The sequence below is a fragment of the Zymoseptoria tritici genome, chromosome 6, assembly GCF_000219625.1.
Source record: "Zymoseptoria tritici IPO323 chromosome 6, whole genome shotgun sequence".
Classification (NCBI taxonomy): Eukaryota; Fungi; Ascomycota; class Dothideomycetes; order Mycosphaerellales; family Mycosphaerellaceae; genus Zymoseptoria; species Zymoseptoria tritici.
In genome coordinates this window covers 939,354-958,127 of record NC_018213.1, presented here as the reverse complement: position 1 = coordinate 958,127, position 18,774 = coordinate 939,354, and the positions used below count along the sequence as shown (strand labels likewise).

General features: G+C 54.2%; 6 protein-coding genes across 6 annotated transcripts; 3 read left to right on the top strand and 3 right to left on the bottom strand.

Moving 5' to 3' along the window:
* Positions 1–190: 190 nt before the first annotated feature.
* On the top strand, positions 191–3,811 carry MYCGRDRAFT_100453 (uncharacterized protein; the record flags this gene model as incomplete). The annotated part of the gene is made up of 3 exons (XM_003851853.1): positions 191–865; positions 923–1,030; positions 1,100–3,811. 3 exons carry the CDS (start codon positions 191–193, stop codon positions 3,809–3,811), a joined length of 3,495 nt encoding a protein of 1,164 aa, XP_003851901.1.
* Positions 3,812–4,081: 270 nt separating this feature from the next.
* Positions 4,082–5,549, top strand: MYCGRDRAFT_59818 (uncharacterized protein; the record flags this gene model as incomplete). Its single annotated transcript, XM_003851854.1, has 3 exons — positions 4,082–4,371; positions 4,430–4,461; positions 4,514–5,549. 3 exons carry the CDS (start codon positions 4,112–4,114, stop codon positions 5,440–5,442), a joined length of 1,221 nt encoding a protein of 406 aa, XP_003851902.1.
* A 3,285-nt stretch (positions 5,550–8,834) lies between these two features.
* On the bottom strand, positions 8,835–9,433 carry MYCGRDRAFT_93783 (uncharacterized protein; the record flags this gene model as incomplete). Its single annotated transcript, XM_003851381.1, has 3 exons — positions 8,835–9,079; positions 9,132–9,344; positions 9,400–9,433. 3 exons carry the CDS (start codon positions 9,431–9,433, stop codon positions 8,835–8,837), a joined length of 492 nt encoding a protein of 163 aa, XP_003851429.1.
* A 539-nt stretch (positions 9,434–9,972) lies between these two features.
* On the bottom strand, positions 9,973–10,775 carry MYCGRDRAFT_104789 (uncharacterized protein; the record flags this gene model as incomplete). The annotated part of the gene is made up of 1 exon (XM_003851380.1): positions 9,973–10,775. The coding sequence occupies one exon, from the start codon at positions 10,770–10,772 to the stop codon at positions 10,263–10,265; it is 510 nt and encodes a 169-aa protein (XP_003851428.1).
* A 778-nt stretch (positions 10,776–11,553) lies between these two features.
* Positions 11,554–13,484, top strand: MYCGRDRAFT_100450 (uncharacterized protein; the record flags this gene model as incomplete). The annotated part of the gene is made up of 3 exons (XM_003851855.1): positions 11,554–11,788; positions 11,899–13,068; positions 13,125–13,484. The coding sequence occupies 3 exons, from the start codon at positions 11,648–11,650 to the stop codon at positions 13,296–13,298; spliced, it is 1,485 nt and encodes a 494-aa protein (XP_003851903.1).
* A 1,932-nt stretch (positions 13,485–15,416) lies between these two features.
* Mg84326 (Myb, DNA-binding protein) lies at positions 15,417–16,917 on the bottom strand (the record flags this gene model as incomplete). Its single annotated transcript, XM_003851379.1, has 1 exon — positions 15,417–16,917. One exon carries the CDS (start codon positions 16,887–16,889, stop codon positions 15,417–15,419), a length of 1,473 nt encoding a protein of 490 aa, XP_003851427.1.
* Positions 16,918–18,774: the final 1,857 nt, after the last annotated feature.

The window sequence follows — 18,774 nt, the reverse complement described above, 5'->3', positions numbered from 1 at the left end:
CCCGGGACCCTCGATCGGAGCTCGCTCGCTTCACGCGGGCCGAGCGGCATGGGTCGGCCCAGGAGAGCTTCCCTGATGACGATGGACCACCACTACAAAGACAATGACACCCACCGACTTGCCAGTACGTACTCCTTGGATACTCATAGCTCGGACATGAAGCGGTCGATCATGACTGCCAATCGCCACGATGGGCTCCAGGTTGGAAGAAAAATCCAAGCTGGTTCGCAAACGGATCGAAGGCCATACCTTCCAAGATGAAGGCGGCGAGGAGTATGAAGGCAGCAAGTTTGGAGGATTCTCTGACTACTTCCGCCGGAAGAAGATCAAGCTACAGAATCTCGATGCCGAAGTGAGAGCTCAGACGTCCGACAAGCCGCAGATCTTCAAGGGAGTGACTTGTCATGTGAATGGGTATACACAACCCTCACTCAACGATCTGCATACCATGATCGTCCAGCATGGCGGTGGCTTCCTGCAATACTTGGACGGCAAGACCATGGTCACGCATATCATAGCCTCGAACCTTACGCCAAAGAAGAAGGAAGAGTTCAGACGGTACCGCATAGTCAAGCCTGCGTGGGTGGTTGACAGCGTGAAAGCTGGAAAGCTGCTTCCTTGGAACGAGTACCGCATGCTGGATGAAGGTGTTGCGCAGAAAGTGCTCGGCTTCGAGAATGGTCAGGTCGTGACTCAAGCGAACCGTCGGACTCAAGGCTATCGAGAGCAGACCGATGCGAGCTGGTATACTAGCCAGTTCAATGCTGCATCTTCGACTGCCGGGCCGAGCAAGCCTGCTTTCGCCACGCAGACTGTGACTCCTTCTGAGGAGATCGAAGACGACGATGACTTTCCCTTGCCTGAAGTGACCAGTTCGATTGAAGAGGCACTGGACGAGGCTTCACGACTACATTCAAAGCAGCAAGCTGAGCCTCTCCCTGCCGAGCCATCCACTGACCTGCAAACTCCGCCACCCACGAGTCCGCCTCCGCATCATTCGCCTGCAACACGCGACGAACCGGCGCAGACGGTGGAAGCCGCGACAGCTACACCCGAAAAACCAAAAGATGCGGCCCTCGGACTCCTCTCCAACGGCAAGAGGAAGCGCGAATGGGAAGGTCTAGAACCGGACTACTCGATGGCTGTGGTCAAAAACTCCAACGTCTGGGACTCTGTGTCGCCGTCGAAACTTGCCGCAATGACTGCAGAGCAACATAACAGCTTGATCCTCTCGGATCCGAACATTCGCAAATCGACTGTGGTCAACCCTGGATTTCTGCAGCAATACTACGACCAATCTCGCCTTCATCACCTTTCGACCTGGAAGGCAGACCTCAAATCACAACTTCAAGCCATTGCTGCGGAGACATCGGCCTCTCAAAAGTCCAGGCAGAAACGACTACCAGGGCAACGACGCTACGTCATGCACGTCGACTTTGACAGCTTCTTCGCGGCTGTGTCGCTCAAGAAGCACCCTGAGTACAATGACAAACCAACTGTCGTTGCGCACGGAAATGGCTCGGGCTCCGAAATTGCAAGTTGCAACTATCCCGCCCGCAAGTTCGGCATCAGCAACGGCATGTGGATGAAGCGGGCGTTAGAGCTTTGCCCAGAGCTGAAGATCTTACCATACGACTTTCCTGCCTACGAGGACGCCAGTCGGAAGTTCTATGACGCTATTATGGCGACAGGCGGCCTTGTGCAGAGTGTCAGTATCGACGAAGCGCTCATCGATATCAGCACGATTTGCATAGCCGAAAGTGGTCAAGACGGAGTGAAGCGGAGTGAGGGTGCGGTACATCGCGAGCAGAGCAAGGCAGACGAGCTTGGTCAGAGACTAAGGGATGAAGTGTTGGAGAAGACTGGATGTGCAGTGTCGGTCGGCATTGGAGCGAACATCTTGCAAGCAAAAGTTGCCCTTCGTAAAGCGAAGCCTGCGGGTCAGTACCAGCTCAAGCCGGAAGACGTTCTCGATTTCATTGGACAGCTCGAGGTACAAAAACTACCCGGCGTGGCTTGGAGCATTGGCGGCAAGCTTGAGGAGATCGGCATTAAGCTGGTCAAAGACATCCGCGACGTGTCCCGAGAGCGACTCATCAACACGCTCGGTCCCAAGACAGGCGAGAAGATCTGGGAGTACGCTCGTGGTATCGACAAGACCGAAGTCGGAGATCAGGTTGTGAGAAAGTCCGTCTCTGCAGAAGTCAACTGGGGTGTTCGCTTCGAGAATAATGATCAAGTCGATGAATTCATGCAAGGGCTCTGCGGAGAGCTCAACAAGCGACTAGTCAAAGAACGAGTCAAAGGCAAGCAGTTGACCATGAAAGTCATGAGGAGAGCGGCCAATGCCCCACTGGATCCGCCGAAGCATCTCGGTCACGGAAAGTGTGATGTCTACAACAAAAGCTCGCAGTTGGGAGTAGCGACGAACGATCCCTCTGTGATTACGAAGGAGGCGATAGCTATGCTGCGGTCCTTCAAGATATCGCCGGGCGAACTGAGAGGAATCGGCGTGCAAATGCAGAAGCTGGAGCCGATCAAGTCTGGTGTGGACGGTGTTGATCAAGGGAGTCAAAGGAGACTGCAGTTCAAAGCTGGTCCAGTCGCAAAGCCAGTAGTCGAAGATGAGCCTTCAAAGGCGGTGGAGGATGCGATTGTGGATGACATCAAGACACCGCAGAAGGCGCGCATACCAGCGGCCAACCGACCCAGTGCCGCATTCACGCCGATCGAGCCAGGCACGCCATCACGGAAACCACTCAACACTCTGGGAACGCAATTCATACTTCCAACACAGGTCGATCCCGCTGTGCTCGCCGAACTCCCGGAAGACATCCGCGCTAAGCTCGCGAAGCATGTCCCGAAGCCCGAAGCAAAGAAGCTCGATTTACTGCCGACTGCCAACGTACCCTCCCGCGCCCAGTCTCCCGCCGTTGGTCTCCCGACTTTGACGCAGATTGATCCTGATATCCTCTCCGCTTTACCGGATGATGTTCGCGATGAGATCCTCGGATTCTACAACCAGCCTGCTCCTGCCAAGCGACCTGAGCAGGCTGTCCTTCCCCAGTCGCCTCGTAAGACTCGCACACTGCCCGCCCCACGCCAGCCCGTCAAACGAGGCCGCGGTCGTCCTCGCGGTGGATCCCTCCTCTCGAATCGCCTGCGCTCCGCCGCCGGCGAAAGCAGTACCCTCACACAGTCCAACTTCGTCTCACGCCCGTCCGTTCCCACCACAACTTCCGCCACGACCACCGACAACGAACTCGAAGACATCGACCCCGAAGTCCTCGCCGCCCTCCCCGAAGACCTTCGACTCGAAGTCCTCGCCCAACAACGATCCGCCAAACTCCAACGCACAGGCGGCATCGACCTGTCCCTCCATGCCCGCCCAAAGACCGGCAAAACGAAAAAGCTGACCAGCCACATCCCCGGTGAAGTTCTCGCGACAGGTGATCGACACTTTCTTCTACCTCCTCATGCGCCGAAGCCGAGTTTCACGTCGAGGAAGTTGACGGAGGTTGAAGAATTGAGGACAGCAATCAAGGCTTGGTTTGAGGAGTTCCGAGATGAGGGACCTTATGGAGAGGATGTGGAGGCTTTGGGAAAGTATCTTGGGGAGGTTGTGGGCAGTGAGGGGGATTTGGAGAAGGCGGTCAAGGTCGCGAAGTGGGTGGGGTTTGTTGTTGAGGAGGGAGTGGAGGAATGGGATGAGGAGGATGTGGTTGGGAGGTGGAGGGATGCGGTTGCGAGGGTAGAGGAGTGTGTTAGGCTGAAGGCGAGGGAGAGGGGAATCGAGGGAGTGGTTTTTTGAGGGTATTCTCCTTTGAGCAGGTCACCAGGAGCATGGAGGTTCTGTTGGAGTAGGCTATGATACCCATGATTACACTCAGAGCAGAAGCTTTGAAATAGCAACGAGAATGTTTCGTACATTGTACTGGGCAGATTTGCATGTCCTTCCGGCCTCTAATTCATCCCACTAAATGTTGCGTGCCACGCGTCAATTCACCATCAAATGCAAGCTCATCCGATCGCCGACTAAATTCCGCCACTTGCATCTCCCATCTCAAAGACAACCTCACCTCTTGAGGACATCTCATCAAGTCCATCACCAATGGCCTCTGCCCGTCGGAGGATGGGCAATTCGGACTACGACGACTGGGGTAATCCGATCCAAGCACATTCCTTCCCTCAAAAACGAGAGCCTGGACTTGCAGGACTTGTGGGCTCGATCCGATCATATACAGCGAATATCATTCGACGATATCGGACGATACTGGGGACTGTGCTTTTCATCGCATGTTTTCTGCTATATTGCACTACTGGGGAGCCGAGGCCGAAGAAGGTCGATTGGAGTAGTTTTGCATATGTTCAGTGAGTTTTTCTCGCAGGAAGATTGCCTCGAGGTTGTGCTGACATATTGGGGTGCTAGATATGTGACTGACAATCATAATCTCTGTAATGGTATGTTCGGCCTTGATGATAATCTCACTGCATTCGCTAACCTCAGTGCCAGCATTCATGGTGTTTGAATCTCTCCACCGCTTAGGAAGCAAAGCGGACCGCGTGCTCTTCTACCCTCAAGAATGGGACCTCGAAGACGAATCTCCCGGCGACCGGGTCTCTCAACTCCTCCTCCGCGCCCAACACAACTACGGCGTAAAACTCAAACCAATCACCCTCATGTCGCCCACGGGCCCCGCCGACGCCGGAACCCTCAACGCCCCTTCCACCTGGGACACCTCCATAACCAAACTCTACGCCTTCGGCCTCTACGACTACCTCCGCGTCATCCACCTCGACTCGGACATCACCCTGCTAAAACATCTCGATCATCTCTTCCAACTCCCCTCCGCCCCGATCGCCATGCCCCGCGCCTACTGGAGCGACGCACCCGCCAAAGACTGGCAACTCACCTCCCTCCTCATGCTCATCGAACCCAATCCGCTCGAACTGCGGAATTTCCAAGACATTCTCGAAGCGTGGAGACTCGCCCCGGACTTTGCTCCCGCCGCGAAATACGACATGGATCTCATTAATCACCGCTTCGGCGCTTCGGCTATGGTCTTGCCGCACAGGAACTACGCTTTGCTAACGTCCGAGTTCCGCCGCAAGAATCACTCCGCTTACCTCGGCACCATCAATGGTCCGCAAGAAGGGCATTCGAGATATACGTGGGATGCGAAGCGGGTCTACTCGGAAGCGAGCGTGGTGCACTTCTCCGACTGGCCGTTGCCGAAGCCTTGGATCATGTGGCCGCACGATGGCTTAGCGGAGATGCAGCCGGACTGTGGAGGAGCGAAGGAGGGAACTTGTGATGAGAGGGAGATTTGGAAGGGTTTGTATGCGGATTTCCGGAAGAGAAGGAAGAAGTTGTGTCGGATCTTGAGCGTGCCGGCACCGACATGGGCGGATTTGAAGCCGAATGGGACGATTGCTGTGTGAGGTATGGGAAGACGGCGTCGTATGGGACTTGGAAGAGGTGGTTAGTTGGCTCGGGAAGTGCATGTTGAGCGTGGCGGAAAAGCTTGTGAGTATGAACGACCTTCGCCATTTTCTGCATTGTTCTTTCACGATTGTCCGGATTGCCAAATGATGAGGAGGTTATGCCTGCATCTGCACATTCCATTGCCATTTGCAACGTCGTTCTCATGCCGTCGAAAGGGGGGACCAAAAGCTCAGTCGTCAAGATTGTGACATTTCGGTGTCCATGCTGTCACAAGCCATCCGACCTTGTGGGTTTTCCTTCGCCGAGGGACTGCCCATCACTCTCTTCGCCATTGTTTCATTCTGGAAGCATAGCGTGAAGCAGCCTCGTTGTACGTCGTGGTCCAAGGAGGAATATCAGCACGGAGAGCAAGGAAACAGCAATCCTCTTATCAAACCCAGTGCGGTACTGAGTACCCTGACACGCATCCCGAACACAGTAGCAGAGAAACTCCAAGCCGAGCGTCGACAAACGGCCCCCTTGGCGAGGGCTCGAACTCGGTCCCATCACCGCACCAAAACAAAACAAGAAATGTGGAACGATGGCAGCACGAACCACACACAGTCAAAAGGATCTCTTCTCAATGGCAGTGGCAGACGAATCAGCAAAAGAAACTCTTACCATCACAACACGAGTCCAATAAACCCTTTCCAAATCGTTATATTACTACAAGCCCGAGTTCTTACGAAGCGGCCAAATGGGCGGGTTTTCTTGATTGGATGGAGGGGAAATTTTGTGGAATATATATCTTACCCTCTAGCTGCGATTGGAGATTGTGTTTGGCTGTGCTTTGGGACGAAGAGCGATTGTGCCTATCGAAACTGTCCCGATGGTTGGTCAAGTATTGTTCTTCGATGTCAGTGTTGGTGCCCTTGCTCCGCTGAGCAACAGGATGAAGTGCAGGGTCGTCGTCGATGCACGGGATGATTTTGGAACCAGCGGAAGTTTGGTGGTTCAACTAGATGAAGTGCTCGAACTATGCTATGAGTCTGATGCCGGAGGCGTGCGCCGGCATTTGTTCTTCGCTTGGGCCAGAAGCAAACGGTTGACGAAGCTCACATCCACCTATGTGTTGCCTCTAAGCAAAAATTGCCTACTCTGACGGGGTCTCTTTTTGAACGCTTGACATCGATATAAGTTTCGTGGTCCTCCAGACTGTCGCCGAGACCGTGCTTCAAGTAAAGCTTTCTCACTCTCGGGGCAAAGCGAAAAGGGGTCTTCTTCGATGACCTGTTCGACGTCTTTTTCCAGCCGCATAATTGTAAACTTTGCAATCTCCGCAGCAGCAGACGTGCCGCGACAGTGACCGACTCTTGCCTTGCGCCGGCTTTGACCCTTGACGTCAATGCTGACGATGTCGTAGCCTGCCCAATGCTCGTCGAATGGAAGCTCGTCCTCGCTTGGTGATGATACGAGTGTAGCTCAAGGCCACATCGTATCAACGTGGCCTACGATAGCTCCGTCAATATAGACGGAGCGTTTCTAGCATGTCTCCACCACGGGCTTGATCGCATTGGCTACCTCGACAAGTTCGATATTGTGCTGTGGGTCTCTCGCATTCACCTCATGTGAGAGGTATCCGTAGATGCTGTAGCAGCGGGAGAAGATGTACTCCACATCATAAGGGAGGATCGCGCAAATTGCCTTGCGGAAGTTGACCTCCATGAAAGTGATCTTTTGGAGGTTGGGCATATCAGCCAATGTCTTCAACACGCTGACCTTGGTGGGTAGCAAGATCACGATGAGGACTCGTGCTGATAGATCTGAGGTCACGAGCATGGAAGAGTCGGAACAGATACAGTATGGTCACTAATGTAAAGGAATTTCATCTTAAGATCATAGACCTCACACCTTACCAACCACTTTGCAGCACTCTCCCGTTTCCCTCCCTGTCGGGCTTCTCTAGTAAAAATTCTCGTCCTTCCTTAGCAGCCGCCTTTTTAGCCCTCTGATTCTTGGACGTCCGCGCCGCCTTGCCCAAGCCGGCGTCTCGTCGCATCGCAGTCTTAGACGCTTTGTTCCGGTCGGCATCCTCGAAAATGGCTATTGCAAGCTCTACGATGTGGATTGTGTGTCGAGCGAATTTGACAGATTTCTCGGTCGTGATCGTTGTAGTGCCGACTGATCTGCTAGTTCGATATGGAGTTCACTGTTGTGGTGTGATCGTGGGGTGGTGGGTGATGAGCATGCACCTTGTGTCGTGGGCGTCTGGCAGCCATTGTAGAAGTAGCGAATGCCACGGAAAGCAGTAAGAGCGGAAGGCATCAGTAATCCCGAATGAGAATCACGGCTGAAGAGGCGACCTTGAGCTGTTGGACATGGAAACCAATCGAGAGGAGGAGAGATGCTCAGATTACTCTCCAAAATGGGAATAAGAGATGAAGGAATAGTATCGAGCTGGTTACCAATGGAAAAGACCGACTGAAGGAGAGATAGTCAGGAGGACTCGGAAATGCTCTCCAAAACGGGAATAAGATGTGAAGGAATATTATCGATCTGATTAGCAACGAAAGCGAACGACAGAAGGAGAGGTAATCAAGGAGGACTTGAAACTGCTCTCCAAAATGAGGATAAGAAAAGAAGGAATATTGTCGAGCCGATTACCAACGTAAAAGACCGGCAGAAGGAGAGGTGATTAAGGAGGACTTGAAACGCTCTCGCAAACGGGATGAGACATGAAGGAATAGTATCGAGCTGAGTGCTACCGAAAGGGAACGACAGAAGGAGAGATCGAGGAAGGTCTCTCCGGTGGACGTGAGAGATGAAGCAACAGTGTTGGGTTGATTGGCACTGAGAATGGAAGAGAGAAGGAGGCAAATTGGAGGCAAATCGAGACATGTTCTCCTGGATAACAATCAGAGATGGAGGAACAGCATCGAGCTGATGAGCACAGCAACTGGAGGAGAGAAGGAGAAAAATCGGAGGAGAACACAGAAACGCTCTCTCGGGTGACAACCGCAGATGAAGGAGCATGCTTGAGGTGATTGGCCCCGAAATCGAAGGAGGAAAGGAAGAAAATCGGAGGAGAGCACAACAACGCTCTCTTGGATGACAACTGCAGATGAAGGGACATGCTTGAGGTGATTGGCACCGAAACCGAAGGAGAGAATGGAGACAAATTAGAGGAGAACACAGAAACGCTCTCTCAGATAACAACCACGGATAAAGGAACATGCTTGAGGTGATTGGCAGCGAAACCGAAGGAGAGAAGGAGATGAATTGGAGGAGGGCAGGAAATCAGAGGAATGAGAAGGGAAAGTTTACCTCAGGTGCACCAAACTCACATTTTTTCATGCTATTTGCATGAGAGAATCTCTCTCTCCGCCAAAACGCTCTCCAAAAGACTGACCTATTTCATATAGTTGAGATCGAACTCGATCTCTCCGTCCTTGATGACCTGGGCGAGACGGGCGGAGTAGAGCTCCTTCACGCTCTTGCTCGGATCCACCGCGTGCTCGTCCTTCGCCAGCATTGCCATACGTGTCAGAGCGTTCTCCAGATCCTCTACGGCCTCCCGAGCCCAGTTGCTCGCCTCCGGGTACTTGACGGACGCCTCGGACTCGGAAGAGATGGAGCCAGCGGTAAGGGTCATAGCTATATTTAGTCAGCGCCGAGCATGTGAAGTGAATGAAAAGACTCGACCTACTAGAGCCGTGGCCGCGGCCAATGGGAGCGTCGCCGATGAAGAAGCCGGCGACCTTCTGCGAGATGTACTCCATGCTTGGGAGGTCGCCAGCCACGGTGTTGGCGGGGGTGGGATTCGGGGCGCCCGGAGATGGGTTGGAGGAGGCGATGGAGGCGGTATCGGAGATGCTGGTATCGTGGGTGGCCATAGTGTCCGACTTGTCGACCTGGAAGGCTGGGAAGTATGGTCAGTGGATGTGTCGCCGCGCGGTGACTATGGAAGGACTTACAGGAGATGCTGTCGCGGGGAGAGTTGTCAGACATGATGATGCTGTGTGAGTGTTGCTTGATGTAAGATTGTGTGGTACCTTGTCGTTGTAGTTGGATGTCGCTGTTGCTCGCAATGTTGTTGTTCGGAGACAGTGGAAGTCGAGGTCGAGGCTGGGGTTGAGCTTGACTTATGTAGTGGGGTGGCGGAAGAGCTGCGAGCGTGAAGTGCGCGGGCTGTAGAGCTGCGAGAGTGAATTGCGCAGGCTATGGAGCTGCGAGAGTGAAGTGCGAAGCCTGCGCGGTGTCGTTGTTTGGAGGAAGTTCAAGCTGAAGTCCAAGTCGACGTCAAGATCGACATGCGAGGCGCTTGGGCAACGGTGGTGAGCGGTTGATGTGCAGACTTGCCGTGGTGGTGTTGTTGATGTTGTGGTCGAGAAGAAGTCAAAGTCGACGCTGAAGTGCGGAAGATGAAGATGGAGCAAGAGCCGAGCTGTACCGTTGAAAGGTGACTTACAAGCTTTGTGCGGTATATTGTGTTGGACGTGGAGGTCGAAGAGTGAAGCGAGTAAGCTGCATGGTTGCGCGAGTGAATTGTAGGTTTGGTGCTGTTGTTGTGGCAAGAAGCTGAACTGAGGTTGAAGCTTGATGCTTATGCTGTTTTCAGCGGGCCCTCCCGCGCGACATTGAATGAAGACGACACAAACCGTCACGCCCGACAGGATCGCATGACCACATCTTCGCCCACACGACTCGGTTTCCAGTCACCAGCGGGCACTTTTTCGGGACCCGACGTCGGCCATGGCATGTTGCAGCTCCAAACCGCGGCACGAACGTTGTGCTGATGAGACGACCCTGTCCCCGAGCAACCCGGGCTGCTTCGGCTTTATGACACATCGCGGGGGATCATCGAGCGAGAACGCAGCGCAATGTCGACTGAAGGCGTCCGGAAGACCGAAGTTGAAGAAGGTAGGTCATGAAGTGCGATGGCCGAGCGCTCCGGTACATCTCTTGCGGATGAAGCATCGTGGCCGGTAGCCTGACTGCCTTTCAGCGTCTTGATGGTCCATGGAAGCAGCAGATAGTAGCCACCGCAGGCGAAGATGCCAATCCATAGCAGCAACTCGGTTCCGTATATGACCAGGCCCAGAACATCCAGCTCTTGCTGAAAGATCACGGAGATGATGGAGAGCAGATCTCCAAGTGCATCGATGCCGACGAACAGGAAGGAGATTCCGCGAACGGTCCGATGGACATAGATGTCCCAGTAGTGTCTGAGCACTCCCAAGGCGAGCAACAATGTAGCCAGCACTGCCATCAAAGTCACTGGCCAGTTCGTATCTCGCTGGACGCCGATCCTGAGAGCGTACACCAATGCCACCTCGACCCCTCCCATCAGGCAGGCGATCGGGAGGACAACGGCTGTACAACGGGAGACTGTCCAGCTTCGCTCGTAGTAGAAGCATTGAATCCATGTGATGAGGCTCAATACTGTCAAGATCTGCGGCTGAACTTGAAGAGCGATGTTGAAGTTCTTCACAATGTTGTAGACACCCAGCGGAACTCCGGCCGATGCCCAAAGCATCATCATCGTAGGTTGGAGGCCAGTAGCATTGTGGCGACGGTAGTTCAGTACAATCTGCGGGATCAATTGGATGGACCAGCAGACCGTTCCAAGCGTGCCGAATGTGTTGGCGAGCGCCGGATTGTCCATGTGGGTGGTAGGTGGAGGAGTATCACTCGCTCGGCTTCGGCTTCAGGGCTTGAGCATCTGTCGCCCACTCGAGCAGACTGCAGAGTTCGGTGCATACCACGGTTTCCTGCGGGATCTCGCGCTCAATGGGTGTCTTGTGATGGTGTCGGCGGATGGCATCGAGATGGTACGTCGCCGAGATCCCATGAATGATGAACCAAAGTCATGAACATCGTGGTCTCGGAAGCGAACCGGATAGACGATTCACAATGTCAATGATCGGATACAGGCATGGCACGTGTAGCTCAATACGTGCATCTTGAGTCGCGTGCGAACATGTGGGCGTGAACGTGAGAGGCCTGAGGTGAAGTCGGTGAACATTCCCAAGCACATGCTCGGGCCGAGATCCTTGGACCCACATAATTGTCGTTCCTCGCTTCTTACATTTCCATTACTCTTCTACATTACTGCTCTTCTACACTTCTCGTGCGCATTGGTGAATCTGTATACGACAGGTTCCCTCCTAATACTCCTCACCTGACACGCTGACAGCTCCGAAGCTGTCAACACGACGAGTCATGGCCGACATTGCGACTTCCAATGCGACCTCCACCGAGAAAACAGCACCACCAGTCAAGCCCGAACGACCCGATGAGGAGGCATACAAGGCCAACCTTGCAAAGGCGGAGAAAGAGTTGAAGGCTGCCGAGGAGCGCATGGTATGTGAATATCCGCAATGCGGCTCGCCGCAGAATATGCACGAGACCGCATCGACCAGCTGCACGCTTCCGCAGACTCGAGTCCTCACCAGAGCTAACAAACCCCACAGAAGGCGATCAAGGCCAAGCTCGACAATGCCCGACCGAACAACAAGGACTCTCCCTCCGGCAAGCGCCAGCAGGAGCTGCGCGGCGAGCTCAGCCAGATCCGCACTCAGCAGCAAGCCGGCAAATCCTCCCGTGGCACCGTTATGGACAAGATCAAGCGCCTGGACGAGAACCTCAAATCCCGCATCAACGAATCGAAGAACGCCCGCAACAAGGTCCAATTCAAGTCCGCCGCAGACGTGCAAAGCGAGATTGACCGACTGCAAAAGCAAGTGGACAGCGGGACCATGAAGATCGTTGATGAAAAGAAGGCACTCGCGGACATCTCCCAGCTCAACCGTCAAAAGAAGGGTTTCGCCGGCTTCGACGAGGCACAGAAGGGCATCGACGACGTCAAGGCTCAAATCGCCGAACTCCGCAAACAACTCGACGACCCGGAATCTCGTGCCCTGTCCGAACGCTACAATGCAATCACCACCGAACTCGACGCCATCCGCGCTGAACAAGACGATGCTTTCAAGAGCTTGAACTCCCTCCGCGACGAACGTACCAAAGCCCACGAAGACCAGCAGAAGAAGTACACCGCTGTGAAGGAGATCAAGGACGCGTACTACCAGCAACGCCGCGCGGCGGTCGAGTACGAGCGTGAGGGCAAGCGTATTCGCGAGGAGAAGCGCCGAGCGGAGAATGATGCGTACCACCGTGGACGGAGACAGGAGGCCGCGCAGAGCAAGCTCGAAGACGCCAGTGCGCCCGCATACCAGGATGAGATTCGCACCACGCAGGCTATTCTCGCACATCTCGACCCGTCATCTGTGTCGAAGCAGGAAGCTGCTGGTCCAGGGAAGTTTGCCGCGACTGCCAGCCGGACTGTGGAGGGTGGAGATATCAAGGGTACAGCGTTGAAGAAGAAGGGCGAGGAGGAGGAGGTATACTTTATGGGTGGTGGTGGCAAGAAGAACAAGCGTGCCCGTGGGCAGCAGCAGGCGAATGGTGCTGCTCCTGCTGCAGCGCCGGAGCGGAGATTCAACTTGGACTTGGGCACGATTGACAGTCTCGCAAAAATTAATGTTGATCCGCCGATGAGCCAGGCTGAGGTGCCGGCTGTGGTGGAGAAGCTGAGGGAGAAGCTCGATTTCTGGAAGAAAGACCAGGATCGCAAGACCAAGGAGGTGAGCAATGAATCCGCAAGATGCGACATCGAGTGCATTACTGACACCTCTTGCAGAACGTTCAAAAAGCCCAGGATGAAATCGATCGTCTCGAGAAGGAAGCCACCGCCATCGATAAGGGCGAGAAACCTCAAGTCAACGGCGGCGCGGAGAAGAGCGAGGCGCAAGTCACCAAGAATCTGGAAAACGTCAAGTTGGAGGACAAGGCGGAGGCTACTACCAGCGCATAGACCAACACCGATGAGAACTCGTGCTCGTGAGCGGAGTGCAGCGTATAGAACCGACCAAGATTGCATTCCAAGAGAAACTGCAAAAGGAGAGGGGATTTGAAAAAAGCGAGCGAGTTTGTATCCTATTCCTATCTGCGCATAAAACTCTAGTATCTTGGACATTGAGATATGCGAAAGATGTTTGTCACACATACGGAACCACTTATTGCTCCCTCCGCTTTGTCTTTGCCTGCTCCATGGCGTTCAATGCGAGCGACGATCGCAATCTTCGTATCGACTGCCGACGAGCGTTGTATATTCTCCCCTGTACAAGAGAACAAACTTTGCTCACTCTCCCAAGGCCCATCGCCTCATTCGCTACACGACAAGGGCGGAGGGCGGGGGTTCTGTGTTCACACCACCACGTCCTGTCAGCATGAGATTAACAGAGCGTGTCCAGGTCCATGTCCATGGCGGCTTTCACGCAGGAATGAGCGCGGAAGATGGGTTCCTGCAGTAGTGAACGTGGAACGGTAAAACTTGTCTTCTATCCGGGTGGAGAGCTTGAGGATCAGGCACAAATCAGGCAGCAACACTTGACGAAAGCTATGTCACCTCACCATCGCTTCAAACCACCGCCAGTCCAGTGTTGTTCAAACCTTAGTGAAAGTAATAGTAAAAGAACTATTAGTAGTTGTTAGTTAGCTTACGTAATACTTACTATTACTATAACTATTACTATTACTATTAAGATTCTAGAAGACTAACTATTACTATTACTAATTACTATTACCGTTTTTAGACGAACTATTAGTTACTATAGTAGTAATAGTCTATAAAAATCTAACTACGGAGAGGCAATTGCTTTATATATAATATGCGGCCAGTCCGTGAGCTTCGTACTGGTCCGTGTTCTGTGAACACTGTTCGGGATGGCTCGGTCGAGCATTGATGATCTGATGATGTGATCTCGCTTATTGACTTTCTCATTGATGCGTTGCCCATGTTGTTATTGTTCACATCGGGACTCGGCGTGATCGAAATCACAAACATGGAATACCGGCAGGGCACAACTGCCGGCGTGACAAGACAGGAGCGAGCTGCGGAGCGCGGAGATGCTGTAAGATGTCTCGATAGATGTGTACCGCTCTGAGCTGGGGGGAGAGATGGCCTAAGACGTCGCAGCCCTGCACAAGGTCGGGAAACTTTGGACGAGCGGAAGCGAGGGATCATGATGCTGCTCCACGTCAGCATCGCCCGTCAACTTGTGCAAAGACAGGAAGAGCTGAATATGAGCATCTTCTTCGGATGTCCTTTCTGGCAAAGGTCCGCGGATGGCCCTGAAGCTCATTTGAGCTCGGAATTATGGGTTCTCGTGGACATTTGCATGTTGCTGTACCATGTCAAATGACACGTTCACCATGTTGTGCAGCCATTTCCGTGTGCTTACAGCCAGTTCATAGACGTAGGACCAATACAAGTCCCAGTGGAAACGCAAGCTCGACGAAAGCAGAGCATCGGCACCCTGCATGTCCGATCAGCCATCTTCATTCGTTCCCTCCGCGTACGCGTTTTATACATCATGCATGGAACGGATCCACCTGAAGAGTCAAGACAGGCCTTGGGGGCCAAACATACCCGCGCGGTTTGCGTGGCGTGATGCCCCATTTCCGCCAATGGGCACTTGAAATGAGTGATGTCCATCCAGCAGTGTGCTTTCCCCGCGGCGGCGGGATGTGTATCAGGCAGGTCTGATTGAGAGGTTTGAATGTGTGCTGTTACTACTCTACGAGGGTGAAACGCCAGGAAACCGGAATTCTTTTGCGCTTCTGCTGATTCTTCGGTCAGTCCTGCAGGCCGAGGTGGTCGACGGACGATGTGGAAGAAATCGGAACACATGCCGCAGTCGAAAAAGTGCGATGACAAGAACTTGATGTGCGCATGGTATTGAGCCGTGTCCTACACTGTTCTTTGCTCGTTTAAGACCGCGTTGAGGCCAGGCGAAGATGGCGGGAACGGAGTCTGGCGTTGGAGGTAGTCTTCCCTGCGACGGGGGTTCATTCCGATCCCGATCCGTACGCTCCATCTCCCCTCCTCTCTCTCTCTCTCTCTCACACACACACACAGACACTCTCCCTCTCACGACCTCAATTGAAATAACCTCCCAGCAACAGGCATCCACTCATCCCCCCACCTCCTCTCAACCTCCTTCATCGCGCCCCTCCTCAATTCAAACAGTCTCTCCCCTTCCCCGCCAAATACCTCCACCAAAACATCCCTCAACCCCTCCGCGCTCTCGAATCCCAAACCATTCACCCCTTCCTGCACTAATTCCGGCCAAGCTTCGAATTTACTCCACCCCGCGACCGGCAACCCCGTGCCGAACATGTCGACGACTTTCATCGGTAAGTCCACCCCCGAGGAGGAGGTGTGCAGACTGACGCCCAAGTCCGCGGAACCGAGGAGGAGAGCGTAGTCGGAGGGGGAAAGCCAGGCGGTTGTTACGATGCAGTGGGCGAGTTGGGAGGTGGCGGTGAGGTGTTGGATTCGGGAGAGGTACTGGGCACGTTGGGGACCGCGGCCGGTGATGATGGCGACGATGTTGGGGAGGGTGGGATCGGAGTCCACGAGGGTGGAGTATTGGACTAATGCGGCGAGGAGGACGGAGAAGTCCTCGTCTGGAGTCCAGGAGGTGGAACTAACGACCAACCGGGTCCGGCCAGCGAGGATATCCGCCGCGTGGGCAGCGGTTCCGGGTAGACGTTCGAGTAAGCGGGTCCGCAGCGCGCCGGAGAGGGGTTGGAAAATGTCGGCTGGTCGGTCGTGGAGCGGGAGGGCGGCAATATCCCACTTTGACTTCAGCACGCGACACATGGCGTTTGTGACGGCAAAGTGCGCGTGGACGCCGTGTCGGGAGAAGAAGCCTTCGTAGAGTTCGGAGAGGCGGACGAGAGGGTGGGAGGGGCCGAGACGGAGGGCGAGGATGGAGTAGCCGAAATTGTGCCAGTCGATTACGAGGCGGGTGGAGCGGAGGAAGGAGAGGGTTTGGGCGATGGCGAGGGTGGGGATTGAAGGGGGGTTTTGGATGAGCATCCATTTGGCAGGGGAGGTGCGGTAGGCGAGGGTGTAGTAGAGGGAGAGGATTTGCCAGAGGACTTTCAAGGGGGCGAGGAGGAGGAAGGTGAATTTGTTGCCGCCTTGGAGGAGGGAGGGGAGGGGTGTGATGGGGACGAGGGTGATGAAGCGACTGCGGAGGATGTCTGGGTGGACTTCTGCGCCGGCGTAGCCGATCATGTCGACGCTTGCGCCGTGGGATGCTAAAGAGAGGGCATGGTACTGCATGCGTGGACTTCGGCCGATGTCACCTAGGACGACGATTTGGATGCTCGTGTCGACTCGGTAGTGTCCGTTGGAGTCGCGGTGTTTGAGGTAGTAGCTGTATCCCGACTTTTGGGCATCTTTCTTGTCTTCGGGCGTGAAGAAGTTCTCATTGATGAATCGTGGTTGTTGATGGGAGTATGTCGAGGGGAGGGTCAGGAGGAGGAGGAGTCCAATGGCGATTGCTGCCAGAGCCAAGACCAAGAGGACGTTCCATGTTGCCTCCCAAGTCATGATATGAGATTGAACAGCAACATATACGGCCTTTCCCTGAGTTTGCTTGATAGAGATCGAAGTGAGGTCTTTGAGATTCAATGCCAGACGTTCACTGTGGCTGAGAAAAGGTGGCTGTCCCGGTACGAAGGAGCCGAGAGATGTAAGGAACGGTCCGCACCTTGTTTCCGAATGCGGGTAGGGTCTCGCTTTGTCGCAGATACCTTATGAGCCAAACAATTCAATAGGGGAAGAAGCTTAAGCAATTGGAGTGAGATGGCCGTTCATTGTTCTCCTCGTCCCGTTCAATATTGATTGCCCATTTGAAGCATTGCTTCATTGCAGAGGACTCTCAAGGCAACGACACACCTTCCGATGCACAACGCGACCATCTCCGACATGATCAGGTGAGCGGGTGGTCTCAAGTCGTCCAGTCAGCACGCCGTTTGCCCTTGCACAATCGGGACGTACATCGGACCCGGATTGGTAGAAATAGAAGATGGCCTCGAGCTATGCCCTTCCTCACGATGGATCACCATACCACTCTCGCGGTCACTCCTACTCCTCCAACACGACGCAAGCATCACCCAAACGATCTCACCCGCGCGCCAACGGCAACACCTCCTTCTCCGGTCACGTCCGCCATGCCGGCTCGAATGGAAGCCTCTACACCCATGCCGAAGCCAGTCACGAAGGCACCCCGGCTCACTCGCCTTACGACGAAGCCGACTACCAAAACATCGCGTCCGACTACAACAAATCTGCTGCGATCGCCAACGGATCGCTCTACTCGCAGGAGATACACCACAACAACCACACTCAACACAATCACTCGCACGGCCACTCCCACTCTCACTCGCACTTTTCCACTCCCATGAAGGCCCGGCCGAGAGGCGAGTCTGACTTGGGCAGACCCGCCGCTGCGTCTACATATCGACCTTCACTGGAGAGCATACCTGCAGCTTCACCGTCATGGTTCTCACTCCCAGAAGCGTTGACCAGCTTGCTCATACCACTACCCTACCTCCTCGCCTCGGCTGCATACCTCAGACCCGTGGACGATGTTCTCCTATCGGACTCTGCCAGCTTGCAGCTCTCTGCTCTGGCTCGACTACAAAAGGCGGCGCAAGATGCCGGACATACACACAGTTTTGAGAGGAGTGGATATGGACTTGTGGAAGCTTGTTCGCTGACGTCGGGGACTCTGCTGTTGGTGGGGTTGATAGCGAAGATGAGGTCTTCGGAGAAAATGCTGGATAGGAGGAAGGATAAGTTTGTCGCCTCACGGCATGCCGAGAGCTTGTACACGTTGGACGCGGCGAAGAAGATGGCTGGACGATCACTAGCTGTGGCTTTGCCGTTCTATGCTGCGACTCAGATTGGAGGCATGCGGACGGGATCGATACTGCTGGTCGCGGTTGCTGCTGGCATGACACATACGGATACTGGAGCCAGGCTGTCTCTGCACGATTGGAGGCATATCATCAAGACGAGGAAAGCTACAATGGCTGTATTGCTGGTCTCGATCTTGCTGGACTCGTTCGAGATCACCACACGAGCGCCCATCCTCGGCCTCCTCACAGGATATCTGGCGTTGGCTTCATCTCTACTATTCCTCCCAACTCCCTTACCGACCTCCGCTGCGATTCAGTCAAGTTCGGATGCGACACCGACAGCCACGACATTTCGAACGCCATGGAGTCAACCGGTCGTGTCACCACTAATCTCGTCACCCGCCGAAGTCAACGTAACACTAGCAGCAGGAGCTGTGACGATCGTCCTCACCCTCATCACCTCAATCATCCTCCGAACGGTGCCTCCCTCCGATATCATGGCGATCGTTTTCGGCGCACTTTCTCTCGCAGTCTCATCAGCCGCGATCCTCTTCACAAAACCCTCAACCATT